We start from the raw sequence: 18,468 nt of genomic DNA, 5'->3' as shown, positions 1-18,468 counted from the left end.
ATTATATTGCACACAGGAAAATGTGGTAAAATCACAGTATGTTCTGTAGGTCTGTGAGGTCTAGTGGAGGGGGTGGAGGGGGTTTTTACTGGGAGCAGTGCTGGTTGTGCAGTCTGACAGCAGTAGGAAGGAAGGACCTGCGAAAGCGCTGCTTCACACGCTTGGGGTGAAACAGCCTGTCACTGAAGGAGCTGCCCAGTGCTGCCAGAGTCTCAAGCATGGGGTGGGAGCTGTTCTTCAGCATGAATGCTAGTCTGGCTAACATCCTCCTGTCTCCCACCGTTTGCACTGGGTCTATGGGGCTACCCGGGACTGAGCTGGCCCTCTTAATGAGTCTGTCAAGTCCCTTCCATGAGTTTAGCCTAAGTAATACTTTAACTTGTCAGCGCATTCCGGCAACAGTTAAGTTCAGTCTACTAGCACACATGCACAATAGAAATAGCTTTGTGATATCTGTTACAAGTATTGGTATCCCTGTCTCCAATATCAGTGCTGTTTAAATGCCAGGAAAATTGGTTATCAGTGGAACCCTAGGTTTCCACCCCACCCTGGGGGTGGGGGGGGTGGGGGGGGGGTGTTTTGGTTTTCTTTAACCGTGGCAATGTTTTGTGTTCGTTTAAAATAACTTATTGTAATAAAGTAGAGCAACTGGTGCATGGCACAGTAACAATCTCTGTTAAAAGTGCTGTAAAAAACACTTCACATCAGAGATTATCAGTTTTACTTGCATCAGAAGTGTTTTCATTGTAATCTGAAATTTCAGAATAATTGTGGACCTTTATCCTCAGGCATTTCTACATGCAATAAATTTGTGAAACTTTATCAGAATTTTATTATTCTACTTTGTATTTGTTTAGACCAGGGGTGCCTGATCTCATCCATAAAGAGCTGGTGTGGCTGCTGGTTTTCATTCCAAACAAGTTGGCAGACACCTTCTTTCACTTGTTTAGTCATTCTAACCCTAACATCGGTCTTCAACAACTGATCAGGTGTGCCGCATTTTATTGGGAATGAAAACCTAAAGACACGCTGGCCAATTACAGATAAGATTGAAAAACCCTGGTTTAGATAATATAAATCTGTAGAATTAATTATTTGTAATTAACTAATTAGGCCTGTGCCAGTAACAGAATTCTCTTATTCAGCTGTGTGGAAAGTGACCACGGTAAACAGGTAAACTGGGAGTTGTAAGAGGCTTAGTTAGATAACGCATAGTACATTTATAAACTCCTGCTGGTGTGGGTTTATTCTTTTTCAGTGATGCTTATAAAAGTGATGTATGAAAATAGCACCCTCTTGTGGAGAGTCATTGTGGCAGGCCAAGAAGATGCCAGGTCTGTAAGCTGAAAGGGCTAAACTGTCTCTGTCTCTCCAGATCGTTAAACATGGACTGTGAGAACCAGGACAAAGACAAGGATGGCAATCCCACCACCACCAGCTCCTTCAACAACAGCAACTCCAACAACAGTGAGTTCAACAACACGTACACATAAAAAAACTGCAGAAATCAGACCACAAGATGAGGTTTTTTTTTTTCTGTCTTTGTAAATTGTTGTGAGAATGTCTGATCATTTTTCTCCAATCTACAACAAAACTACTGAGACCCTCATAAGTTGTTCTCACAGTATTGTTGTTAAGGTTTGGGCTGCGATAAATATTCAATAATGTGATTAAAAACTGAAAAAAATCACCACCAAAAAAAAAATCTGCAGATTTTACTATCATGCTGTTACATTTATTCCTGTTTACAACGTATAAATGAGAATATTGACTAGCTGTCTAGAGCTGAAAAGAAACTATTCAGACAGGGCTGTACATTTAAAGCTTACTTGGCCAGGTTACGCGTGAGCTCTGGTTCAAAGCAGTTTGCACAGCTTATAAACCTTCATCGCTCCTCCCGTTTATTGACTAGATGGTTACAATTTGATCTCTTGAAAGACTTTCCCTTTAACCTGACCATGGTTGCTAGATGGGGCAGAATCCCCAGTTACAAAAATAAATAGGTTCTGTTTTTCATAATTTTTAGTATACATGCAATAGAGTAAATACTTAACGCAGTAGTACAAACTAATAATGATTTTAAATGTAATACAAAGTAGCAATTATAATAGTAGAAATAAAAATAAGCCAAAAATGTCAACTTAATGTAGTTTCTAAAGTGAAAAATCTTCAGCTTTCCTTTGAATAGAATATTTGAATATCCAAAATATTTAATAAAGTGTTCAATATTTGCAGCCCTAGTTTAGAAATAAAAGATTTGTTCAGGATAGCAACTATAGCTAGATTGGACAAGGTTATACAGAATGTCAAGGTTTAAGTTTAGAATGACTACATCGTTAAGTGTTTCTACATTAAAACACTACTACACTGAGCTGGACTGTATTATTGTGGCTATTCAAAACTAGGCTGATAATAAAATATGACAGGTATGTAAAATATATTTATAGTAAATTGAAAGTATTGTTTCAGTGAATTAATGACAAGTAAAAGTCCAGAAAATAAACAGCACAAAAAAAACATTTAATGTTTTATGTGCAGGCTAGCAGAGTTCTTGTACACAGAGCTTGTCAAGCCATTTCTTTATGGACTTAACTTTTTATACAGAAGCACAGACATGCTGGAACAGAAAAAGACCTTCTCCAAATGGCTGCCACAAATTTGTCTTTGTATGTTGTAGCATTAGCATCACTTTTCACTAGAATCAAGGTGCCCAAGCCCTGAAAAACAGCCTCAGCCCATTGTCCCTCCTCTACCAAGGTAGTGTTCTCCTAGCATCCTCCAAGCCCAGATTTGTCCATCAAACTACCAGATGAATTGGGATTAATTGCTCCAAAAACCATATTTGTACTGCTCTAGTCGCGACGTGCTTTACACCTTTCCAGCCAACGCTTGGCATTGCGCATATTGATCTTAGGCTTATGAGCAGCTGCTCAGCCACGGAAACCTATTTCATTAAAACTCTTAGTGCAGTTTTTTGCTGAAGTTACTTCCAGAGGCACCATAGGGTGGTTGTCTGTAGAATGAGATTAGAAACGAAGAAGAGGAAGAGAGTGAAGACAGAGCCAAAGATTAGATGGAGGAAGCTGAAGGAGGAGGATGGTTGCAGGCAGTTCAGGGAAAAATTGCAACAGGCCCTTGGGGGCAGTGAGGAGCTACCTGAGGACTGGGAAACTACAGCTAAGGTGGTGAGAGAAACTGGCAAGAATGTTTTGGGTGTTTTGTCTGGTCAGAGGAAAGAAGACAAGGAAAGTTGGTGGTGGAATGAGGAAGTCCAGGAGAGTATTCAGAAGAAGAAGGCAGCTAAGAAAAAGTGTGATAACCAGAGAGATGAAGGAAGTAGGCAGGCGTACTGTGAGGCTAGTCGCATAGCGAAAAGAATGGTGGCAAAGGCAAAGGCTCAGGCCTATGATGAGCTGTATGAGAGGCTGGACAGTAAAGAAGGAGTAAATGACTTGTATCGTTTGGCTAAACAGAGATAGAGCTGGAAAGGATGTACAGCAGGTTAGGCTGATAAAGGATAGAGAGGGAAATGTACTAGTGAGTGAACAGAGAGTGTTGAGTAGATGGAAGGAGTACTTTGAAGAACTAATGAATGAGGAAAATGAGAGAGAGAGGAGGACAACGGGGGTGGGGGGGGGGTAGTGGATCAGGAAGTGCAGAGAATTAGTAAGGTGGAAGTGAGGGCAGCTTTAAAAAGGATGAAGAATGGAAAGGCAGTTGGTCCAGATGACATACCTGTGGAGGTATGGAGATGTTTAGAAGAGAAGTCAGTGGACTTTTTAACCAGGTTGTTTAACAAAATCCTGGAGAGTGATAGGATGCCTGATGAGTGGAGAAGCCGTGTACTGGTCCCCATTTTTAAGAACAAGGGTGATGTGCAGAGCTGCAGTAACTGCAGAGGTATAAAGTTGATTAGCCACACCATGAAGGTATGGGAAAGAGTTGTTGAAGCAAGGGTAAGGTGAGAGGTTCAGATCAGTGAGCAGCAGTTTGGTTTCATGCCCAGAAAGAGTACCACAGATGCAATTTTTGCATTGAGAGTGTTGGTAGAGAAGTACAGAGAAGGTTAGAAGGAGCTACATTGTGTCTTTGTGGATCTAGAGAAGGCATATGATAGGGTGCCAAGAGAGGAACTGTGGTACTGTATGAGGAAGTCAGGTGTAGCTGAAAAGTATGTTAGGGTGGTGCAGGACTTGTATGAGGATAGTGAGACAGTGGTGAGGTGTGCAGTTGGAGTGACAAATGGTTTCAAGGTGAAGGTAGGGTTACATCAGGGATCAGCTTTGAGCCCCTTCTTGTTTGCAGTGGTGATGGAAAGGTTGACAGATGAGGTCAGGCAGGAGGCTCCATGGACCATGATGTTTGCAGATGACATTGTAATCTGTGGTGAGAGTAGAGAGCAGGTGGAAGAGAATCTGGAGAGGTGGAGGTTTGCACTGGAGAGGAGAGGAATGAAGGTTAGTAGAGACAAGACGGAATACATGTGTGTGAATGAGAGGGAGGCAGGTGGAAAGGTGAAGATGCAAGGAGTAGAGGTTGTAAAGGTGGATGACTTCAAATATCTTGGGTCAACCATCCAGAGCAATGGACAGTGTAGAAAAGAGGTGAAGAAGAGGGTGCAGGCAGGATGGAGTGGGTGGAGACGGGTGTCAGGGCTGATGTGTGACAGAAGGATAGCAGCAAGAGTGAAAGGGAAGGTTTACAAGACAGTAGTGCGTCCTGCTATGATGTATAGTTTGGAGACTGTGGCTCTGTCTAAAAGACAGGAGGCTGAGCTGGAGGTGGCGGGGATGAAGATGCTGAGATTTTCGTTGGGTGTGACAAGGATGGACAAGATTAGAAATGAGCAGATCAGAGGGACAGTGAAGGTGGAGCAGTTTGGAGATAAAGCCAGAGAGGCCAGGTTGAGATGGTTTGGACATGTGTTGAGGAGGAATAGTGGATATATTGGTCAAAGAATGTTGGAGATGGAGCTGCCGGGTAGAAGGAGAAGAGGTAGACCTCAGAGAAGGTTTATGGATGTAGTGAAGGTGGACATGGAGATGGTTGGTGTAAAAGTAGAGGAGGCAGTGGATAGGGCAAGATGGAGGCAGATGATCCGCTGTGGCGATCCTCAAAGGGAGCAGCCGAAAGAAGAAGACTTCCAGAGGCAGTTTGGGACTCTGTAGTGAGAGATGTAACAGAGACCAGGCGTTTTTTATGCACTATGCTCGTCAGGCATAGCACATAAAATAACATCGTATAAGGTTGACTGGGGCAGATTTAGCAGGGCAGAACTTGCACAGCTGTAGTAGTCTGTAATTGTGTCTCTTATTTTCCCTCCAGGTATTCAGACCATAGACTCCACGCAGGCTCTCTTCCTCCCTATTGGAGCCTCCGTCTCTCTCCTCGTCATGTTCTTCTTTTTTGACTCTGTCCAGGTGGTCTTCACCATCTGCACTGCGGGTACGTGCACCACTCTCACACTGACTTCTCCCACACACACCAAATTCACAGGCGTTAATGTGTCATTTGGAAATAACACTATGACATCATTTATGTATCTCTCTCTTTGCTTATCTGCAGTTCTGGCAACCATAGCATTTGCATTCCTACTCTTGCCAATGTGCCAGTATCTTACCAGGCCCTGCTCTCCACAGAACAAGTAAGGCTTGAATGTATATTTATCAGCTGTTTACCCTCAGTAGAAAATATAGTATCAGTGTATAGTATAGTATCACTATATTAAAGACACATTAGGCGATACAACATGTAAACACCCAGTGTTTGTTGCTTTGAGAACAGAAAAAGTAGCTTAATTCTTGAATGGAATCAATGAGCATTTTGCCTTATTAAAGTAAATATAGTTGCTGGACATAAAGTATTATTTGAAAATTCTCAGGAAAGCTATCAAGACTTTGAGTACTTTGAACTGAGTAAGTAGAGCTAGTTTACTCTGTTTATTTATCAAGACGATGTAACAAAACTTTGATGAATGCCTAATGTAATCCTTTTGTTTTATTAAGTAAAATTTTCATTCTTTTGTTCACAATCCAATTAGAACTTTATTTTGTTAAAGATCAGTGGTTCATGTAACCAGGAGCAATCTGATATATTAAATGATAACTGATGGATTTGATCAGTTTGAAACATCAGGTTTGTGCTCAGACTCAGAGAATTAAATTAAATGTACAATTAGGTGGTCACATTTGGTGGTTTTATTAATATTATTTAACAAGATTTTTAACTTTTTATTTTGAGCAATGCAAAAGTCTAGGAAAATAAATAAATTTATAAAATAAAATTATATCTTGATATTGTTCATTGTTCTGAAGAGAAGTTTAACAAACAATATAACATAACAATCCCTGCACTGTATCTAAAACAAAGACAAAATGTGTTGTATTTTAGGTCTTTGCCCCTCTGGTCCAAATTAGCATGCACATTTTGATTTGCCTGTCTGCACATTTTGATTCAACTGTACCTCATAGTTGAGCTGTTTGATCTTAAGTTACAGTATCATATTGCTTACCATAAAGTACCACTATTAAAAACCTTGAACCTTTGTTTATTGTGCAATACTATTGGTTGCTGGCAATGTTGTTTTTTTCCTAAAATTTTAAAATAATTTTTTTTTTTTCTAATTAAACCTTTAGGATGTAAAAAAGTCATTCAGAGTGGTTTGGTGTAAAAGGCTCCTTTCTAGAGGAACTTAAAAGTCTGAATTGCTCACAGTGGTGTTAATAGGAACCAGACACCCACCCACCCAGCTTCCTCACAGAAAGTTTACATTTTGCCTGCTGTCTGAGACATTGCTTATAGTAATCGTGATAGTTCTGAGGAACTTTTGGCCTAAAATGAAGATAATGGCAGAGAGGTGCATGCAGGATGTTAAAAGGCAGAATAGTTTCTCTGTAATGAACCATTTCACATCAAACCACTCTGAATGAATTTATTTGCAATGCAGGGCATGTATTATGCTGTGGAATTTCACTTTAACCGTAGTACACTGTCACACTATGTCTATTTATGTGTTTGTGCAGAATTTCATTTGGATGCTGTGGGCGCTTCACTCTGGCGGAGCTTCTCTCTTTCTCTCTCTCAGTGATGCTCGTCCTCATCTGGGTGCTCACAGGACACTGGCTGCTCATGGACGGTAGGTCATCACAGTAGGATAGTGTTTGTTTGTATTGGAGAAGAAGTGTGCATTTTTGCTGGAGACTTGGAGACCTTTAGTTTTTCCTTTCGTAAAACCAATTCATTCAGGGCTTAATTATTAACATATAGATGAATCAGTTGTGGATTTTTATTTATTTATTTGTTTTAATTTCTTCAGAATAAAACTTCTAAAATGTAGTAATTCAGAGTGGTTTGGTCTGATGCTTCATTCTAGAGAATTGTTTATAGTGGTGGTGATAGGAACCAGGCATCCACCTCTAAAAGCTCCCTCACAGAAAGTTATTAGATGAAATATTTATGAATACACTGCCTGAGTCCTGTTTCACACATACTACCTCTGTGACGTGAGCAACGCGTAACCTCTTGCTTTTCACTTTGATGCTTGTGTTAAGAGGTCAGCACTTTCACGCAGGCTGTAGGAGCAGAGTGGCAGAGCATCTCAGACAGGCGAGGAACTGTAAGGGGAACTATGAATACCAATGAAAATAATACAGAAAACCAAAGAAAATCTTGAAAAAAATCAAATTAATTCATTTGTGACTGTTAAGAAATATAAACATTCTGTGCTGCTTACAGATCTCCTGGTAGGTTTACCAGGCTTGATACCATTGACTTCACAAATGATAATGCTTTGAAAGGCAAACAAGTGCAGTGTGATCTTTTACAGATTTATTTTTTTTCCATTGATTAAAGTGACAGATTTGACTCTCTCAAATTGGGGAAAAAACAGTGTCTGAAGAACTTTTATTACCACCACTCCACAGCATGATATAGATATGAATGGTCAGTGCTTGCTAGCTGTAGCAGTCACACCACCACATTCATGTCGTACAGAGGTTGTATGAAATAGACCTGGGATATTGTTTTTATAATGTTTTAAAGAATGTTTTGGCTCATTTTAACTTATTTTTAACAGAAAGGTACATGCAAGGTTTTATAAAGCAGAATGCTACAGTTAGTTTTTTTTTTGTTTTTGTTTTTTTTTTTTCTTCAGATTGAATGCTGTATTACTTATAAAACCAATATTACCTATATAACCACATAGGATCATGCAGGTTCACTGGTTGTGTTGGGTAACAGATTAAATGTCACAACTACAGGTGTAATGATTATTTGATCAAATTAGTTGGCAACTGATTTAATAGTCAACTAGTTGGCTATCATGTCTCTTTCTCACGCTAACTATGAATGTTTTGACATTACCGCTTACTGGAGAGTTAACAAAAGTGCAAAGTCATCCTCAAGAACAAAAAGTGTGGGAGCTTTTTATGCTTAACTCCATAAAAAGGCTGTCGGTTATGCTATTTGTAAAGCTGACCTTAGCTGGCACAGGAGCACATCCTCCGTGTTGGAGCATCTGAGAAGGAGACATAAAGGGGTAAAAAAACTTGAATTGTAACTGTTTCTCTACACTGAACCATTTCACATCAAACCACTCTGATTCTGTTTACATTTCAGCTACTGAATTATGCAGAAAGTCCAACCTTTCAGTTCTAGTGTGTTTGTCAGTGAATTGGTCTTCATTGACTCTTGTTGAGCCATCTTTTAAACTCTGAAATATGTTGTAAGTTATAATACTGTTGTCTTTTCTGTAGCTCTGGCTATGGGTCTGTGTGTGGCTATGATAGCCTTCGTGCGTCTGCCAAGTCTGAAGGTTTCCTGCCTGCTGCTCTCTGGCCTGCTCATCTACGATGTCTTCTGGGTAAGAATAGACTAACACGCAGCCACCTAATCGCCAGTCAGGCTTGTGAGAAATGAAGGATTTTGTTTTGTGAAGAATGTTTGGTTTTGAAGTTTTCAGTGTGGTTGAGAAAAATTGCTAGATGCTTATGCAACATTCCAGTCAAGCCAGGCAAGAGTATTATCATCTCAAGCAGCCATGTGTCATGATGTTCCCGCCACATTCATCATAATGGTTCTAGATTTCGTTTTCGACATTTGGGGAAATGTCAGGGTTTCGAGGGCCTGATGGCCTGAGAGAAATCCTTCTCTTTCTCTTTCAGTGCTGTCAGCTCGGAGCACAAACGACAGTATGAACGGGCTGAACTCAGCACTTACTTCTGTGAAAACTTGCCTCTGCTTGAAACAGCAAGGCCAGCTGATCTGTCTGCTCTAGAGCTGCATGGAGTGGATAAAATGCAGTGGCAATCCATGACTTTTAGAGCTACACTATATAGACAAAAGTATTGGAACACACCTCTTAATTATTGACTTCAGTTGTTTGTCTTATTGCCACTGGTGTATAAAATCAAGCGTCTAGCCATGTTGTCTGCCTTTATGAACATTTCTGAAAGAATGGATTGTTGCAAAGAGCTCACTGATTTTGAGCCTGGTATTGTAACTACCATTACAACAAGTCATTTCGCAAAATTTATTTTGTCCTAGACAGTCCACGATCAACTGTGAGTGGGGTTACTGAAAAGTGGAAGCGTTTGGGAATAGACATCAACTCAACCACAAAGTATCAGACCGTCACTGTGTGCTGAGGTGCATAGTGCATGAAAGTCGCCAACACTCTGCTGACTCAGTAACTGCAGAATTCAAACCTTCTCTGGTATTACCATCAGCACAAAAACTGCGCCAGCAACTTCATGGCATGGGTTTCAGTTGTTTGATTGTCTCATTGCCACAGGCAGTGGCCAAGCAGCTGCTGCCAAGCACAATGCTAAGCATTGGATCTAGGGGTGTAAAGCGTGCCGCCACTGGACTCTGGAGCGGTAGAAACGTATTCTGTCGACCGACGAGTCACACCCCTCTATCTGACAGTCTAATAGATGGGTCATGCTATTTGCGTAAAGTTTGGTGGAGGTGGGGTTGTTTTTCAAGGATTGGCCTAGGCCCCTTAGTTCCAGTGAAGGGAAATCCTAATATTTCAGCAGACCACGATATTTTGGTCAATTGCATGCTTCTAACTATGTGGGAACAGTTTGGGGAAGATCGTTTTCTGAGCCAGCATGACTGAGCCCCAGTGCACAAAGCAAGGTCCAGTTTGGGTGAGTTTGGTGTGGAAGAATTTCACTTTGCCACACAGAACCCTGACCTCAACCCCATGAAACTAGAGATGGGACCGATCCAATATTGACATAATTTAACGTATCGATATCGGGCGAATGCGGCCGATCCACTTACCGATCCATTTTCCAGTCCGTCGTGTGGAGATTTTTCTCTTTGGAAAAGCCGAACAGCAAAAAGGCTACATGTAGTATTTGTAAGGTGGATGTCCCAAGGGGTGGAACTACTCCAGCATCTTATAACACAACAAATTTACTCAAACACCCGCAGAGGTTTCACATCGCAGAATACGAGGAGTTTGTGCTAGCAAGCAGACAGAAGGATGCCACAACGCAGCAGACTCTCACTGAGGCACTTCAGAAATGTGCTGAACTCCCAGCAGAGAGCCCAAAGGCTAAAGGTATCACAGAGAAGTTGCTCAACTTTATCATACTCGACGACCAACCACTCTCTGTGGTGGAAAATGTCGGATTTCACAGCCTGATGGAGCAATTAGAGCCACCCAGAAAGTACATTTCAGAAACGGCAATACCTGAGATGTCCAAACTAGTATCGAAACCGTTAGCAGCACAATTAGAAGATGTTGAAGCAATGAGCTTTATGACAGATATTTGGACCTCAGATGTGAGTCCAGTGTCTCTCATAAGTCTAACTGTACACTGGGTAAACTCGGAAACATATGCACTGCAGAGTGCAAGCTTCCCAGAAGAGAGTGGAAGCTGTTGTAGCTGCAAAGGCAGGGCCCAATTCCATATTATTGCCTATGAATTGAGAATGGGATGTCATAAAAACTCCTGTTGATATAATGTGTAGGTGTCCTATGCCATACCTACATATGATGTTCAGTACACTAAAAACACATCGGCAAATGCTCGATGTGGGCTAGCTAAAGACTGGTCTGTATTATTTTGATTAAAAGTATATGTTTGTTGGAATCAAAGAGTCCCTTGGTTAGAATTCTCACTGTACACAATAAAACGTGTAATATTTCATTTGTAAAGGCCAGTATTATGAAACTGATTACCAAACTAATTGTACAGCTCTGGACTGGTCTCATCCTCAGTGTTCAGCTGACCAAGACTAAAATCTCCTCCTTTTTCCTCCAGGTCTTCTTCTCAGCCTACATTTTCAACAGTAATGTCATGGTCAAAGTGGCCACACAGCCAGCCGATAACCCGCTCGATGTTCTCTCCCGTAAGCTGCACCTCGGTGCTGGAATGGGCCGGGACGTGCCCCGCCTCTCTCTGCCTGGTAAATTGGTGTTCCCCAGTTCCACAGGCAGTCACTTCTCCATGTTGGGCATCGGGGACATCGTCATGCCCGGCCTGCTGCTCTGCTTTGTGCTCCGCTATGATAACTATAAGAAGCAGGCCAGTGGGGAGGCACCTGGACCGGCTAACATGTCTGGCCGTATGCAGAGAGTTTCTTACTTCCACTGCACCCTCATTGGATATTTTGTGGGTAAGTGAAAAGCTAGTTGCCATCAGATTTGATACTGCAGACATGGCATTGTCAGGGACGGGTTAAGCCATTTTGTGGCTATGAAACATCTGATCTGTAAGATTTTACGTATGCTAAAAAAAATGCTATAAAAATGATGACCGTATACAGGCTTGCCAACTTTATTGAGCTGACTAAAAGGAGATAAATTGTGTATGCACCTTTTGAGGAGCCATTGTTACACTACTTACAGCACTATTTTGAACCACCACTCAGTCAGTAGCATGTAAAACCTTAGGTCTAAAACCAGTCTTAAGGGCCCCCCAGCTGGATCACTTTTTTTTTCATCCCTCCAAGCGCAGCCATGAAACACACAAAAGCATGTACAGGTTTTTTGCGAGTTGGATTAGAGTAAACTATATTCTTTATTCTTACAAGCAGAGTTCCCTTAGTAACCTTCTCCTCCAGCTCCTATGAAGCTAGTTTTAAACTAGGAGTGACGCAGCGCCAAAGCTACCTGATGCTGAAATGACACCCACTTAGAGTATATCTGAGATTGCACTGATATTCAGATACATTAACGTTAAAGTCGCCTAAGGAATAGGATAAACTGAATATTGCCTTACCAAGACCTACACTTGTGGTGTGATGATAGCTGTCTTCCAGCAGCTCATACAGGTCAGCTGAGCTCTTCATTGAAATCAGTTTGCCTATAGAGACCTTTTGACAGACAACTTCACTTGTTAGGTTGTTTGCCAGATTGTGTCCACAGACTTCTCACAGATCTTTAAAAAGTATAATGTTTTAAATTCTAAGTTTTATATCCTAAAATGATGCCAAAGAACATGTTGCTTTGTGACTTTTTATGAGGCATCTGTATGTTAAATCTCTCCCTCCTTCAGGTCTGCTGACTGCAACTGTGGCCTCTCGGATTCACCGTGCGGCTCAGCCAGCTCTGCTCTATCTGGTGCCCTTTACCCTGTTGCCTCTGCTCACAATGGCCTATCTTAAGGTGAGAGTGGGGGTGTGTTTAGATCAGAGTTGTTAATGTCTGTGACCTGTGAAGGTCAACTGACCACATTAAGCACACACGTGAACATAACTGAACTTTTTGGCAAATTGGCTGATGATATCCTACAATAAAATCACATTTGTTATACCTCACATAGAGAACATTGATTTGAGATATTATATTTTATTATATATTATATTATAGATATTGTATTTACTATCCAAAACCACTAGCAAACCTACACGAGTTTCTGTATGGAATTCTATTTGGAAATTATTTAAAATAAATTTGAAGAATGCTAAAAAAACAAAGCACCAAAATAAAAGGTTATTAAGGTAATTTAAGGTTTATATTTAAACATGACAAATAGTGTTTTTACCACCTATAATTCAATACCCCGGTAGTTACCCTGTGTAGTCAGGGTCAAATGCACTCAGATCATGATACCTTTAGTGTCTATGTGAGTCATGAGTCATAAAACATTTCCTGAAGAATCGTCATGGAATTGAATTGATGTGAGGTCAGAGACTAACACCTCAGAATTATCAAGGAGACGTATTCTTAGTACCTTGAATGTTGTCTAGTTTTCTTTGGCTACGTTCACACAGCAGGTAAAAGTGGCCGAAATCCAGTCTTTTTCTTCATAAGTGACACAGATTTTTGCACTGTGAACAGCAAACACATTTGAAATTCTGATTTAAGATGCTTTCACATATGTTACTGAAATTCGATCGATATCCGATATGCAGCAATGCGACTCAGTCTGAACAGCCAGATCGGAATTCATGTGACTTTTACGTCAATTAGACTCGACATTTGTCATCTTTTCGCACTTTTGAGACCTCAAATGTTTGAGCTAAATGTTTCTGTACAAAAAAAATTAGAAGAGACTCCTCCAAAAAAACCCCGTGTTAGCCCTTTTACAGCTAGCTTAAATATATTCTGGGTGATAAGCTCAGCTGTCAGTCAGAGAAGCTTCATGATCATTCCTGTGATGCTGGTGAGGATAAGACAGAACCTCCGGGAGCAACTGGTGTTCGTTGACAGTCATGATTGTTTACCTCTAGTGAACTAGTGAAGTACATGAACCTCATGGACTAGTGAAGTAACATGAAGCATTGTTCTTTTGCACATGTGGATCAGTTTAGGAGTGTGATCTGTTCAGACTGGTGTGACCTGTATGCGACATTTAACCCTTGTGTGGTTCATGTTTTTCTTATTTAGTGGTCTGGTGGACCCATGTATTATTGTTTAAGAGCGTTAAAAAGAACAGCCAAACAGAAATATCGGACTTGGTGAGGGAAAATTAGATTTAGGCCACCTTTACCTGCTGTGTGAACATAGCAATATGGAATCTTTATTATTATTATTTATATATGTATTCATTTGTAACGTTTTCTTTCTCTGTTTTCTTAGGGGGACCTGCGGCGCATGTGGTCCGAGCCCTTTCACGCCAAGTCCAGCAGTTCCCGATTCCTAGAAGTATGATGCCCCCCATCCTGCCTCACTACAGGTCAGCAAACAGGCAGCCTCCTGCTCACCCCACCCCAGAGAAAGAAAGAGAGAGAGAGCATGGAAGAGAGTAGCCACACCTTCTTCTCATCATCTTTTCTGACGTTCAGATAAAGAGCTCATGGACTTCACTGCCAGATGGATTCTACTTTTTCACTTTATTTTCCATTCATTTTCTCTGTCAGATTTTCCATTTACTGTACTCTTGTCTGCTGTTACATCACTCTTCTCTACCTCCTATTTCTTTACTCATTCCGTTTAATTCTGTGTTTCCTCTGTCTCTCCTCTCTCTCTCATGCTCTCTCTTTCTCTCTCATATTTTCCTCCATTTGTCCCTGTTGGACTGAAAGGCCACTTCTTACTGGACGTGTTTATGGGACACAACTGGTGCTCTTTGAGCCCTGGGTGATTTTGTTTTTTCTTTTCTTTTTTTTCTTCCCTTCTCCCCATTTGGCATCATTATGGATCTATGGACTGCAAGAATTATGTTGGTGTGTTCATTTTTTTTCTTGAACCATGGACAAGAATGCTGAGAAATCTCTCAGCTCAGAACAGTGATGACCCCAATAGGGACCAGCACATAAGGCCACAGACGCTCCTTCACTTTTTCTCCCCTTCCTCTTTTTCCTATAATGTCCCTCCATCCACTGCCCCCCTGGGCACCCCCCCATTTAAAAAAAAAAACAAAAAAAAACAAACAAACAAAAAAAAACAGAAGAGAGAAAAAAAAAAAAAACACCCCCTCCCCTTACCAGGATTCCTCCTCTTTGCAGATACATGTATTTTATTTAGAAAGATTTTATTCTTGGCATATACAGAAATGATACGTTATAAAATTTGAGTGTGCTCTTGCCTTTTGGGTGGGCGGCACATAGCTCTATGTATATATGTGTACACATGTATTAGGGTTATCATGTTGGGTGCAAGTGTGCAAGTGTGCGTGAACAGTTTTGAAATGTGTGTGAACGAGTGGTTTCTTTTTTGTGGAAGAATTGTTGGTTTTTTTTTTTTTTCTCCCCTCGCTCTTTGTTTTTAGATGCGATTGTAGTCGAGTGGAATGTTTTCATGTGGCCAGCAGGGGTTGATAGGAATGCAGTTTTCTTTTTTCCCCCCTCTTACTCGGGTTTGTACGAGCTCAAAGCTTTTTTCAGTCGCTCTGAAAGTCAGTCGCACTTTTATTCTGGCCTTTAGTGCACTTTCCCTTCTACAAGGCACAGCTTACTAACAGGAAAGAAATGAATAGTGGCACACTTTCGGAGCCAGCATAGAGACAGGGACTTTGGTCCTGAAGAAAAAGTGTGCGTGAGTCGTGAATGTGCGTGTGTACTTTATTGTATGGCATTACATCTGTTAAATGTTTTTGGACCATTCACAAGGTTTTTATAGATGCTTAAAGCAAATCTCTAACCTAATCTCTATCTGTTGACTATTAAAATAAGATCCAGTGGGCACTTTATGCTGCAGCTGCCCATTTGCAAACAAAATTGAATCAATTTGGAGCACCAACCAGTTAAATTACGAAATTGTCATCAGAATAATATTAATCATATATACACATTTCGCATACAGTTAAGTCGCTCAGTACTGAAAGCCAGTCATTGTACATTGAAAAAGGAAATAATTAGAAATTTTACACCAAGGAAAATATTGCTGTTCCTTCCTGTCAAGCCGTTTTGCTGTGACATCGTCCACTCTGTTATGTCATTAGGTGCTGTTCGGCTCCTGCAGTAAGAGCCTCTCAGAGCAGTGGCATCTTATTTAAGGCCTTATTTTGCAGAGTAATATTAGCAAACTTCAGCCAGTGGAACAGCACAGACACCACATCACGTTAGCTATCGCAGTTAGCAAATTCTGACAAAATCTGACTGTTGAAATTACTTCTGACCAAATACACTCTTGATGCTGGTTTAAAGGTTCTTTAGCAAAGGAAATGGTTCTGTATAGAACCATGAACACTCAAAGAACTCTCTGCATGATTAAAGGATTCTTTGCATCACGAAAATGTTCTTCAGATTGATGCAGAATGTGCTGTAGATGGTTCTGTATAGAACTTATTGAAAAGGGTTCTATATAGCATCCAAAAAGGTTTCTTCCATTGGCAATGGCAGAACCCTTTTGATACTATATTAGGGTTGTACAGTTAGGATTACTAAATAGTGTCAAATCAAATATGAAGTAGTCCCTTACTTCCAAGCGTGTAACAAAAAAAGAACACTTGGTGCTCTATAGAACCCTTTTCAGCCTGCAAGGAGTTCTTTGAGCGTTCATGATTTATAATACAACCTTTTTTATTTATTTATTTTTTTGCTACAGAGCCCTTGAACTATTTTTTTACAAGTGTAGCTGCTTTAGTAAGTTTCACATCCCTCCTTTAAAACAATCTAGTGTACTTTCTTTACGAACTAACCAGCCGTATCAAGTAGTTTGCCTCTCATTAAACATAATGTTTGTTGTGTAGCCTCTCGGCTCCGTCCCTCAGACTGGAGTTTTCTACAACGAAGGGCTTGTTATTTAAAGCCGTGGAGAACGTGACTACTTTTTAGTAGGGTTTACTTTTGCACAGTGCTGTGCCTGCAGTTAATAACTGGACTAAACTACATTTCTGATAAAGACACACACCTGAAACAACTCGTCAACATCTCTTCATAATTTTATCCGTTCTTTTCTAAAGCGGCCTTCGAGCATTAGTCTCAGCTGTACTTTCAGTGATTACTGTGGAGGTCTGTGGTTTTTAAAAGAGTAAAAAGCCACAGTGTCTGTAGTTGTTAGTTTTTCTGGTGTGTCATTATTCTGGAGCAAATTACTTTGTTTCCTTTTTTGTGACATGAACACCAGACCAACTGCTAAAATGGAGGTAGTTTGACCCAGTTAATCCTTAAGTTAATGAAGTGGGAGTTAATCCCTCACTGAAATGAGAAGCTGTGTCATTTTCTCGTCCATTGTTTGGAAGCCAATACCTGTCTCATAACAGTGATGTTAACGTCCACCCAATGGCGTTTCAGTCCGGACTCCTTGGAGTACCTCGACGAAATTACACAGATTTTTCATATAAAATAGACGGTCAAATCACACAGATGACAATAGTGGAACTAATCCAACTCGAGTAGGGCTTCATGAAAACCTGTTGAAATGTTTGTCCACAGTCGTCAATCATTTGCTACAGGTGCGGCAGATAGAGATTAGAAAAATGTTGGAGTTTTCCTTTAAGAGCAGGTTTCTGGACCCCAGTGATGTAAATGTGCTTTGTTTAATTTGTCCATTTTTCTCTCAGTTTACTGTTTTCTTGCCAGTCGTTCTTCCCAGACTGTTGCATCCATAGCTATTAAAAGAGACTGGAAAAAAAAAAAGGTGAGTGTGTGTGAGAGAGAATGCGGTTTGCAGATTTGGTTATCTGAAGTCCTTTTTTATTTTTTATTTTTAACCCTGTTGTTACTGTTCTTTTTTATTCTGTGAGTTGTCTGGCCTTGCATGTGAAGTGTATAGTGTGTTATTCTTCACACTGAGTTTCCGGGGCAACCACAGCAAGCAGCGTGACAACTCTGGAACACCGGTGACGCAGACGCAGGGTCGAAAGAACGAATGGTCGCACAAATGAAACACAAAATAAATAAACAGACAAAGAAAAGCAAACGAGAGGACATGAGGGTCAGAAAGAATCAGGACTGTTCGGCCCCGGCTCTCGCACAAAGGCGCAAGGACCTGAACACAGCCGGAGAAACGCCGCCTCAGCGTTCGGCCTGGCTGTGCTCGTCCGGCTGCAGGACACTAGACAGCCCGGAGCATTACGGACATCGGTTTGCCCACAGTTCCCTCCCATCGTCCCCCGCCAGCCACCCTAACGGACATAACGAGAAAAGAATAAAAAAGAAGTCGAGGATTACTGTAATTTCATTAAAAATAAAATTCTTTTTTATGGCAGATTCTACCTTTTTTGTTTTATCCCCATCTTTGTTTTTTTTTTTTTTTTTTTTTTTTTTTTTTTTTTTTTTACTTAGTGCTGTAGATTTATTTTATACTTTTTTGGGTTTTTTTTTTTTTTCTTCCCCTTCTTTTTTTTCTCTCCCTGTGACCTCCCTGCCAGCAGAGGGCGCTACGGTCCGCGCTCTGTTGGCGTTTTCACAAATGACAGCCAAAAGGATTCTGTATAAACGTCGATTAAAACTAAATTAAGAACTGTGTAGTGAAAACATGGATCCTGACGAGCTGTACCTACAACATTTCATCTCCTTTAACCTCCCCCTCCCTTCAGTCAGGATTCTGCTGTAAATAAACGTGACTCTAACTGTAAACGGACTCTTTACTGCCCCCTCTGTACACACGCGCACACACGTGTT

The 18,468-nt window shown here is 40.8% G+C and overlaps 1 protein-coding gene across 1 annotated transcript in view; it reads left to right on the top strand.

Moving 5' to 3' along the window:
• Positions 1–18,054, top strand: part of sppl3 (signal peptide peptidase 3) — a 47,431-nt gene extending 29,377 nt beyond the window's left edge. Inside the window, exons 3-10 of the mRNA XM_017697274.2 lie at positions 1,376–1,467; positions 5,326–5,445; positions 5,566–5,644; positions 7,023–7,135; positions 8,754–8,860; positions 11,277–11,631; positions 12,513–12,622; positions 14,039–18,054. Coding sequence (XP_017552763.1) covers positions 1,376–1,467; positions 5,326–5,445; positions 5,566–5,644; positions 7,023–7,135; positions 8,754–8,860; positions 11,277–11,631; positions 12,513–12,622; positions 14,039–14,110 — 1,048 coding nt within the window. The 3' untranslated portion in view covers positions 14,111–18,054. The remainder of the gene's footprint in view (positions 1–1,375; positions 1,468–5,325; positions 5,446–5,565; positions 5,645–7,022; positions 7,136–8,753; positions 8,861–11,276; positions 11,632–12,512; positions 12,623–14,038) is intronic.
• The last annotated feature ends 414 nt before the right edge of the window (positions 18,055–18,468 follow it).

This window comes from Pygocentrus nattereri, chromosome 18 (assembly GCF_015220715.1).
Source record: "Pygocentrus nattereri isolate fPygNat1 chromosome 18, fPygNat1.pri, whole genome shotgun sequence".
Classification (NCBI taxonomy): Eukaryota; Metazoa; Chordata; class Actinopteri; order Characiformes; family Serrasalmidae; genus Pygocentrus; species Pygocentrus nattereri.
Note: the sequence above shows the minus strand (reverse complement) of the source record. Positions and strands in the feature narration are given on the sequence as shown.